General features: G+C 55.1%; 2 protein-coding genes across 3 annotated transcripts in view; both read left to right on the top strand.

The window, feature by feature from the left end:
* SPAG1 (sperm associated antigen 1) overlaps positions 1 to 11,613 on the top strand; it is an 89,248-nt gene that overhangs the window by 18,080 nt on the left and 59,555 nt on the right. The gene's annotated exons all lie outside the window — the stretch shown is intronic.
* LOC116941748 (microtubule-associated protein RP/EB family member 3-like) overlaps positions 1 to 11,613 on the top strand; it is a 60,174-nt gene that overhangs the window by 22,603 nt on the left and 25,958 nt on the right. For both annotated transcript variants that reach the window (XM_032953125.2, XM_032953124.2), the window contains 2 exons: positions 5,717 to 5,875; positions 7,503 to 7,648. In XM_032953125.2, the coding sequence (XP_032809016.1) occupies positions 5,755 to 5,875; positions 7,503 to 7,648 (267 nt within the window). In that variant the 5' untranslated portion in view covers positions 5,717 to 5,754. The remainder of the gene's footprint in view (positions 1 to 5,716; positions 5,876 to 7,502; positions 7,649 to 11,613) is intronic.

Genomic DNA, 11,613 nt, shown 5'->3' with positions numbered 1-11,613 from the left:
CAGCACGCTGTCCACACACGGACAGACACACAGGGACACACACACACAGAGACACACACAAGGACACACACACAGGGACACACACACACGGACACACACAAGAACACACACAAGGACACACACACACAAGAACACACAACAACAACCGCCATTCGCCAATAAGTAGCGGTGACATCACTACGACGCTTGTGCCAGGCCATGTGCACCTTGAGGCCACGTGAAGTGTCGAACGCCTCCTGACAGGAGGTCATGGGGCAGCCCAGGTACCACCAGTCGACTGACTAAGATGACTGGCTGATGCACCACCTGTGCCCCCTACTGTGCCAACCTGCTGTGCTTTAGCCACCCGGTGCTCCGCTCGTTGTTGTGAGCGTCGCTCCTCTGCCCTCCGTTGTTGTTGGAGGGCGACTGCCTCCAACTGCCCAGTAGCGTCCTTCACGAGCCTCCTCCACAGAGGGCGATCTTGACACCGCTGGTACCAGTCATCGGCAAGTCCACTCAGCTCCACGTCCTCCTGTACCACATCACTCCATCTCTTCTCTAGCCCGTGCCGCGCCCGTTTAGCCCCCTCGATCCGGCCAAACAAAAGCTGTTTTGGCATGCGGTGGCTGGGCATGCGGGCTACATGACCCAGCCAACGCAGCCTTACCTGCCGGAGGAGCTCACCGAGATCTTTCAAAGATTTGTGGGCTCCTCACACAATACAGCCATGGATCATAGGCAGGCTAGCCTAAATGTTTCTAACCGGCGAAGATGTTCCATTCGGCGGGTCCACGTTTCGCAAGCGTAGAGAAGGGAGGGAATGACCGTGGCCGAGAAGACCTGAAGCTTAGTGCGGAGCGACAGACCAGGTAGCTTCCACACAACGTTACTCAACCGATGAAAAGATATTGCCGCTCGACTGATTCGGAGTGAGACCTCTGCTGTTAAACTGGAGCCGGTCATAAGCACACTGCCCAGGTATGGGAAACTCTCCACTCTCTCCACAACTGCCCCATCACCTATTGGGAGTTGTGGAGGTGGAGTGTCCGATGGTACAAAATACCCAGGCAGGTGCTTAGTTTTGGTGGGGCTGATGGTAAGGCCCCACCTCTTAGTGACACGCTCCAGTCTCAGCAGCAGCGTCTCCAACTCCTCCTCTGAATGAGCGGCTATTACCATATCATCGGTATACATAACGTGGTTGACCAGTAGGGAGCCATCCCTTGACCGCACCCGGGCATCGATCAGCCTCCCATTATATATGTACCATATGGAGATTCCCCCGGTACAGCTATTGAAGGCTTCACGAACTACGTGGTCAACATAGATGTTAAATAATGTGGGAGCCAGAGGACATCCCTGTCGCACCCCAAGGTGTACAGGGAATGGCTGATTCCCGGCTACGTAGTTTTACCCGGGCCCGCTCACCATCATGAAGGTCCTTAATGATCGTGAGCAGAGGGTCAGGTACTCCAAAAGCACGAAGAATAACCCAGAGCCCAGGCCTACTGATGGTATCATAGGCCTTGACCAGGTCAATAAAGCAGAGATGTAGGTCTTGCTGGAATTCCCTACACCTTTGCTGTAGCAGATGGACAGAAAATATGGCATCTGTGCAGGACCACCCTTTCCTGAAACCGCATTGGGGCTCCGCAAGCCTCTCCTCAGCGTGCCTGGCAAGGCGATGTTGAATAATCCTTGCCAGTACCTTTCCCGACCCACTGAGGCGTGAGATGCCCCTGTAGTTGTTACAGTCTGTGCGGTCCCCCTTCTTAAAGAGGGGGACCACCAGGGCATCCTTCCAATCCTGTGGAACCCGTCCAGTGGTCTAGACTGTTGTTATGATGTCATATAGGGCAGTCTGTGCACAAACGCCACCCTCCCTCAGCATTTCGCTTGGGAGATCATCTCTGCCCGCTGCCTTTCCTGGTCTCAGACTCCAGATCGCCTTCAGTGCTTCCTCAATAGATGGCACCTCAGCCAGCCACTCACAGGGGGTGACTTCTTCCAATATTTGAGGCACCGCAGCCTCAGCAGGGTCATGCCCACTTTGTGCCACGTTGTTTTCCTGGCTGAAGGGTTTCCCCTCCCCCAGGACCTCACAGAAATGCTCAGAAAATTTGCAAACCTGTTCCTGGGGGTCGGAGATTGGAATACCATTTTTTTCCCTAATGATGGTAATAGTTGTGGCGCTGCAGGTTACTTTTTTGATGGAGTTAAATAGAGATTTGTGATCGCGGGCCACTGAGGCAGACTCCATCTCCTCAGCAACCCACGACCACCACCCATCCTTGCAGCGCCTCACGGCTCTCCGAACCTCCGAGCGAAGGCTGCGGTAAGCCTCCTCATTCTCTGACGTGGGATTCTGTAGCTGATGACAGTGGGCCTGTCGCTTTTTCTCAACCATCCTGAACACCTCCTCTATCAGCCAGGGTCTCTGGGGAGGTCTCGACCGCGTACCCAAAGCAGCCATTGCAGCTGCATGAGTCACAGTCCTAAACCTCGCCCATTTACCCTCGACAACAGGAGGAGTGGGGGACGATGCCAACCCCAGCCGCAAGCGATGATGAAATTCTCGCTTGCAACTTTCATCGGCTAACTGAGACCAGGCCACTTTAGGTTGGAATGGGGTCCTGGGTGTACACCCACCACCGGAGTGGAAGAATGGCAGGCGCATCTTACAGATGACTAGTCGATGGTCAGAGGGCAGATCAGCTCCACGGTAGGTCCTGGTGTCAAGGACATGGGCTCGCATCCGCTGGTCCGTCACTATGTAGTCCAGCAGATGTTCTTGCTTGGACCCGGCATGTATCCATGATGTTGTGTGGATGCGCCGATGCCGGAACAGCGTGTTGGTAATTACAAGCCCATGTGCTGCACAAAAATCTAGCAGCCTCCTACCGTTGTTATTGAGCTGATCTGGCCCATGCCCTCCAATCACTCCAGACCAGGTGCCAGCATCATGACCAACTCGGGCATTGAAGTCACCCAACAAGATGACTATCCCGAGGTGCCACTTTAGCCAGCACCTGTGACAGGAGGTCATAGAAGGCATCTGACTCATCGGCTTTGCCTGCATCCCTCCACGGATGTTCGTCTTCGGTGGGGGCATAAGTAACCACGTCCACCACTCCTCGCCTCCGGTTGATGGGAAGGTGAGCCCAAAGTAGCCTGGGGCTTACAGCTTCCCACACCTCACTGTCACGTTCCCACGCCCCCTTCATTCTTTTGTTCAAAAGAAGAGCCACACCCTGTTGTTTGGCAGTCTGCTGCCCCGAGTAGAGGACTGTCCACCCCTCATGGTGGCAGGAGCCAGAACCGGTCCACCGGACCTCCTGAATGCCATCTCGATCCAGGCGGTACCGGTCCAGCTCCCGACAGAGGAGTGGCAGCCTCTCCTCCGCAATGAGCGTTCGAATATTCCACGTGGCCACGCGAAGTGGCTTTTCGTTGTTTCTGGAGGAGCCCCGAGGGTAGAGATTCAATCTTCTGGCTCCACCAATTGGGGTTTGGCCAGGAGACGTCATAGACGCCTGTACCCTCGGGGCCTCCGGCACAAGCTTATTAGTTAGATATTTTAGTCGTGGTTTCGTAGTAATTTTTTGAAGGTGGAGGGGTTACCAGCCTCTCGCACCCGTCCAGAGCCCCCTTTTAGCCACTGTGGTGGTCACAGACGCCATGAGGGGAGAGGGCCAATTCCGATTGGCCCTCTCCCCTCTCCCCCCACAGCACTGTCCACGACAGAGTTGCCCGTCCGGCACAGCGAGGAAGTAGGGGGTTGTTTTGCCAGACACACAATGACACACACACAATGACACACACACACAATGACACACACACAATGACACACACACACAATGACACACACACACAATGACACACACACACAATGACACACACACACACCATGACACACACACACAATGACACACACACACAATGACACACACACCATGACACACACACACAATGACACACACACACAATGACACACACACACAATGACACACACACACACACAATGACACACACACACAATGACACACACACACACAATGACACACACACACAATGACACACACACACAATGACACACACACACACACACAATGACACACACACACAATGACACACACACACACACAATGACACACACACACAATGACACACACACACAATGACACACACACACACACAATGACACACACACACAATGACACACACACACAATGACATACACACACAATGACACAGGGCACGGCGGGAGGAGAGAGGAACCCGGGGTGGTTGCTGGCAGACGGTTTCCATGGTAACCCCCTCCCTCCCCCACCTCCACGAGCCCCCACCCCTCAGGGCAGCTCGGGGCTCATTTGGGGTCCTGCTGCTCGCGACCCCAAGGGACCCCCCCTGAGACATCTGCACCCCCCCCCTCTCACCCATGCGCACACACTCACCCCACGCTCACCCTTACACTCACCCCCACGCTCACCCTTACACTCACCCCACGCTCACCCTTACACTCACCCCACGCTCACCCTCACACTCACCCCCACACTCACCCTCACACTCACCCCCACGCTCACCCTCACACTCACCCCCACACTCACCCACACCCTCACACTCACCCCCACACTCACCCCACACTCACCCCCACACTCACCCCCACGCTCACCCCCACACTCACCCCCACGCTCACACTCACCCCCACACTCACCCCCACACTCACCCTCACCCCCACACTCACCCCCACACTCACCCCCACACTCACCCTCTCCTCACACCCCCACTCTCACCCCCACACTCACCCCCACGCTCACCCCCACGCTCACACTCACTCCCAAACTCACACTCACCCCCACGCTCACACTCACCCCCACACTCACCCCCACGCTCACACTCACCTCCACGCTCACACTCACCCCCACACTCACCCCCACGCTCACTCCCACGCTCACACTCACCCCCACGCTCACACTCACCCCCACGCTCACCCCCACTCTCACCCCCACTCTCACCCCCACTCTCACCCCCACTCTCACCCCCACACTCACCCCCACGCTCACACTCACCCCCACGCTCACCCTCACCCCCACGCTCACCCCCACTCTCACCCCCACTCTCACCCCCACTCTCACCCCCACGCTCACACTCACCTCCACGCTCACACTCACCCCCACACTCACCCCCACGCTCACCCCACGCTCACCCCCTTCGTCCACACCCCATCCTGGTGAGATAGAGACAAGGCCATTGTGGAGGTTTCTCAGCGGGTCATCATCATCACCATGATCATCAGCAATGATACATCCACTGCTAGATGAAGGCCTTCCCAAGCCACCATCATCATCGTCGTCATAGTTTGTTGTCCTTTCCCCGCACCTCCGATTATCACGGCTGGCTACGTACGGTGCGAAAGAAGTTCGGCACACAGACGCACAGACAACGCGCCATCAGCATCACCTGGACGTCGCTGCGGTGGTGATCTGTCCTCAATGAGCAAATCTCAAAGTGCTCCTCAGCAATGCATTCTCATAGAGCAGTCAGAGTCGTAGCTATTTGATTGTCTATTGCGGACAGCCAGGTCCTGCCGCTACGTTCGGTTTTTATCTTACCATGTTTGCAGCCGATGATGAGTCGTGTTTATTATTCACGTGGGGAGAAAGCGTGAGCAATAACCATGGCAACCACCACGATAACCACCACCACTACGACGGGGTGCGGTGCGTGGTGGCAGGCGGTGCGTGTCAGGCGAGGAGGAGGAGGAGTGTCGCGATGGCGGTGAACGTGTACATCACGCCCGTCACCATGGACACGCTGAGCCGGCACGACATGCTGGCCTGGATCAACGACTCCCTGCACCTCAACTACACCAAGATCGAGCAGCTGTGCTCCGGCGAGTCACACACCACGCACGTGCACACAGACACACAGACAGACACACGTGCACACACACGCGCACACAGACACACAGACAGACACACGTGCACACAAGCGCGCACACAGACACACAGACAGACACACGTGCACACACACGCGCACACAGACACACAGACAGACACACGTGCACACACGCGCGCACACAGACACACAGACAGACACACGTGCACACACGCGCACACAGACACGTGCACACACGCGCACACAGACACACAGACAGACACACGTGCACACACACGCGCACACAGACACACAGACAGACACACGTGCACACACACGCGCACACAGACACGCAGACAGACACGCAAACAGACACACGTGCACACGCGCGCACACAGACACACAGACAGACACACGTGCACACACACGCGCACACAGACACACAGACAGACACACGTGCACACGCGCACACAGACACACGCACACACAGACACGCGCACACACGCACCTACCACACGCGCACACAAAGACAAATATTCCCCATATAGCCTTAACAGACTGTTGGTGCAAGTGCTGTTAGAGAGCAGCACCTCTGAAGGCCAGAACACACTGCACTAGGTACTTCGCACTAGGTACTCATTTGAGGCTGAGTCGACCTAGGGGAGGCCCAGGACCGGTTCAGATAATTGTCACTGGTGTTGGCCTTGAGCAGGAATGGAACTCGGGTCCCCCGGCCTCGTAGTGCGGCGTGCTAACCGCACAGACAGACACGTACACACGAGTAACAGTTAACAATGTGACACCCTTCTGGAGCGAGTGGGATTATCACGTGATTCACTCTCCTTGGCCATATAAATGATTTAATTGGTGCAGCTAAACCTCTGCTATTTGAGGGCGGTGCCGATTGTGCCCTCTCCAGCGCTATCCCTGGGGTACAGCAAATCGGGGAGTGTCTGAAAAACAGCAATATAGCTCAGTGGCCCTGACTTGGTACAGTAAACAGGAATCTTTGATTCTTTCGGTAAAGTCACGTAGGTAGAAAAATAAAATAAAACAAAAAATAAAATATATCACGGCGTTTCGATCGCTACACAAGCGGTCGTCCTCAGGCGGAAAAAAGTAGTCCGGCAGTTCCATTATTTTTTATGGATTCCTGCAGTCACGAAAGCTTCAAATCAAGAAAGTCAACGACAGTTCATCGCTGAACATAGAGCCTGTTCTCCTATAACGCGCTAGTTGCGTTTCTGAAGAACACTGCGTTGTGGAAAAATCTTTTTATAATAAATAATGTATAATATCGGGAACAGCACAGTCCGCACAAGCACGTGAGATGGATACGCAGGCCGAACAAAGACCGAGACGCGCGGGTCGCTTCTAGAAGCATCCAGCGGCATCCCAGCGCCTCGCCCGACGGAGTTCCGCTCACTCGATCGCGTTATATCCAATTCGCATCCGCGTTATAAAAATACGCTTTCCCGAATAGATTCGTCACGCTTTCTCCAATTCGCGTCGTGATACCACGCAGCGATATGGGAGAACAGGCTGCAGCTTCGTTCATTTCCCCCCCCCCCCGCACTCAGCCTATCGGCGTCCCTGTCCCTCTGTGTGACCCCGTGACCTGTGGTGGTCTCCCGCGCACACAGGCGCCACCTACTGCCAGTTCATGGACATGCTGTTCCCGGGCTGCATTTCACTGAAGAAGGTGAAGTTCCAGGCCAAGCTGGAGCACGAGTACATCCACAACTACAAGCTGCTGCAGGCCTCCTTCAAGCGCATGAGCGTTGACAAGGTGGGAGGGGGGGAGAGTGGGCGGGGGGAGAGTGGGGAGAGTGGGCGGGGGGAGAGTGGGTGGGGGGGAGTGTAGGGAGAGTTGGGGGGGGAGAGTGGGTGGAGGAGAGTTTGGGGGGGGGGAGAGTTGGGGGGGGGGGGAGTTGGGGGGGAGTGTGGGGAGAGTGGGGGGGTGGAGATCGTGGACGAGGGGGTGGCGCAGCCGTTAGCGCGCCGCGCTACTGAACCCGGCGACCTGGGTTCCGAGACCCACTCACGACTCACACAGAGAGCTGCTATGAGACCCACTCACGACTCACGTAGACAGCTGCTATGAGACCCACTCACGACTCACGTAGGTAGCTGCTATGAGACCCACTCACGACTCACGTAGACAGCTGCTATGAGACCCACTCACGACTCACACAGGGAGCTGCTATGAGACCCACTCACGACTCACACAGGGAGCTGCTATGAGACCCACTCACAACTCAGGTAGAGAGCTGCTATGAGACCCACTCACGACTCACATAGAGAGCTGCTATGAGACCCACTCACGACTCACACAGGGAGCTGCTATGAGACCCACTCACGACTCACACAGGGAGCTGCTATGAGACCAACTCACGACTCACGTAGAGAGCTGCTATGAGACCCACTCACGACTCACGTAGGTAGCTGCTATGAGACCCACTCACGACTCACATAGAGAGCTGCTATGAGACCCACTCACGACTCACGTAGACAGCTGCTATGAGACACACTCACGACTCACGTAGGGAGCTGCTATGAGACACACTCACGACTCACGTAGAGAGCTGCTATGAGACCCACTCACGACTCACGTAGACAGCTGCTATGAGACCCACTCACGACTCACACAGAGAGCTGCTATGAGACCCACTCACGACTCACGTAGGGAGCTGCTATGAGACCCACTCACGACTCACGTAGAGAGCTGCTATGAGACCCACTCACCACTCACACAGAGAGCTGCTATGAGACCAACTCACGACTCACATAGACAGCTGCTATGAGACCCACTCACGACTCACACAGAGAGCTGCTATGAGACCCACTCACGACTCATGTAGACAGCTGCTATGAGACCCACTCACAACTCACACAGAGAGCTGCTATGAGACCCACTCACAACTCACACAGAGAGCTGCTATGAGACCCACTCACGACTCACGTAGACAGCTGCTATGAGACACACTCACGACTCACGTAGAGAGCTGCTATGAGACCCACTCACGACTCACATAGAGAGCTGCTATGAGACCCACTCACGACTCACATAGACAGCTGCTATGAGACCCACTCACCACTCACACAGAGAGCTGCTATGAGACCCACTCACGACTCACGTAGACAGCTGCTATGAGACACACTCACAACTCACGTAGAGAGCTGCTATGAGACCCACTCACCACTCACACAGAGAGCTGCTATGAGACCCACTCACGACTCACGTAGACAGCTGCTATGAGACACACTCACAACTCACGTAGAGAGCTGCTATGAGACCCACTCACGACTCATGTAGACAGCTGCTATGAGACACACTCACAACTCACGTAGGGAGCTGCTATGAGACCCACTCACGACTCACGTAGAGAGCTGCTATGAGACCCACTCACGACTCACGTAGAGAGCTGCTATGAGACCCACTCACGACTCACACAGGGAGCTGCTATGAGACCCACTCACGACTCACATAGAGAGCTGCTATGAGACCCACTCACGACTCACACAGAGAGCTGCTATGAGACTCACTCACCACTCACACAGAGAGCTGCTATGAGACCCACTCACGACTCACGTAGAGAGCTGCTATGAGACCCACTCACCACTCACACAGAGAGCTGCTATGAGACCCACTCACGACTCACATAGAGAGCTGCTATGAGACCCACTCACGACTCACACAGAGAGCTGCTATGAGACTCACTCACCACTCACACAGAGAGCTGCTATGAGACCCACTCACGACTCACGTAGAGAGCTGCTATGAGACCCACTCACCACTCACACAGAGAGCTGCTATGAGACCCACTCACGACTCACATAGAGAGCTGCTATGAGACCCACTCACGACTCACACAGAGAGCTGCTATGAGACCCACTCACCACTCACACAGAGAGCTGCTATGAGACCCACTCACGACTCACGTAGGGAGCTGCTATGAGACCCACTCACGACTCACGTAGACAGCTGCTATGAGACCCACTCACGACTCACATAGAGAGCTGCTATGAGACCCACTCACGACTCACACAGAGAGCTGCTATGAGACCCACTCACGACTCACACAGAGAGCTGCTATGAGACCCACTCACGACTCACATAGACAGCTGCTATGAGACCCACTCACGACTCACATAGACAGCTGCTATGAGACCCACTCACGACTCACACAGAGAGCTGCTATGAGACCCACTCACGACTCACATAGACAGCTGCTATGAGACCCACTCACGACTCACATAGACAGCTGCTATGAGACCCACTCACGACTCACGTAGAGAGCTGCTATGAGACCCACTCACGACTCACGTAGAGAGCTGCTATGAGACCCACTCACGACTCACACAGAGAGCTGCTATGAGACCCACTCACGACTCACATAGAGAGCTGCTATGAGACCCACTCACGACTCACGTAGACAGCTGCTATGAGACCCACTCACGACTCACACAGGGAGCTGCTATGAGACCCACTCACGACTCACATAGAGAGCTGCTATGAGACCCACTCACGACTCACGTAGAGAGCTGCTATGAGACCCACTCACGACTCACGTAGAGAGCTGCTATGAGACCCACTCACGACTCACGTAGACAGCTGCTATGAGACCCACTCACAACTCACACAGAGAGCTGCTATGAGACCCACTCACAACTCACACAGAGAGCTGCTATGAGACCCACTCACGACTCACGTAGACAGCTGCTATGAGACACACTCACGACTCACGTAGAGAGCTGCTATGAGACCCACTCACGACTCACATAGAGAGCTGCTATGAGACCCACTCACGACTCACATAGACAGCTGCTATGAGACCCACTCACCACTCACACAGAGAGCTGCTATGAGACCCACTCACGACTCACGTAGACAGCTGCTATGAGACACACTCACAACTCACGTAGAGAGCTGCTATGAGACCCACTCACCACTCACACAGAGAGCTGCTATGAGACCCACTCACGACTCACGTAGACAGCTGCTATGAGACACACTCACAATTCACGTAGAGAGCTGCTATGAGACCCACTCACGACTCACGTAGACAGCTGCTATGAGACACACTCACAACTCACGTAGGGAGCTGCTATGAGACCCACTCACGACTCACGTAGAGAGCTGCTATGAGACCCACTCACGACTCACGTAGAGAGCTGCTATGAGACCCACTCACGACTCACACAGGGAGCTGCTATGAGACCCACTCACGACTCACATAGAGAGCTGCTATGAGACCCACTCACGACTCACACAGAGAGCTGCTATGAGACTCACTCACCACTCACACAGAGAGCTGCTATGAGACCCACTCACGACTCACGTAGAGAGCTGCTATGAGACCCACTCACCACTCACACAGAGAGCTGCTATGAGACCCACTCACGACTCACATAGAGAGCTGCTATGAGACCCACTCACGACTCACACAGAGAGCTGCTATGAGACTCACTCACCACTCACACAGAGAGCTGCTATGAGACCCACTCACGACTCACGTAGAGAGCTGCTATGAGACCCACTCACCACTCACACAGAGAGCTGCTATGAGACCCACTCACGACTCACATAGAGAGCTGCTATGAGACCCACTCACGACTCACACAGAGAGCTGCTATGAGACCCACTCACCACTCACACAGAGAGCTGCTATGAGACCCACTCACGACTCACGTAGGGAGCTGCTATGAGACCCACTCACGACTCACGTAGACAGCTGCTATGAGACCCACTCA

The sequence above is a fragment of the Petromyzon marinus genome, chromosome 12 (genome assembly GCF_048934315.1).
Source record: "Petromyzon marinus isolate PM22_M1 ecotype Great Lakes invasive population chromosome 12, UKy_Petmar_22M1.pri1.0, whole genome shotgun sequence".
Taxonomy (NCBI): domain Eukaryota; kingdom Metazoa; phylum Chordata; class Hyperoartia; order Petromyzontiformes; family Petromyzontidae; genus Petromyzon; species Petromyzon marinus.
Note: the sequence above shows the minus strand (reverse complement) of the source record. Positions and strands in the feature narration are given on the sequence as shown.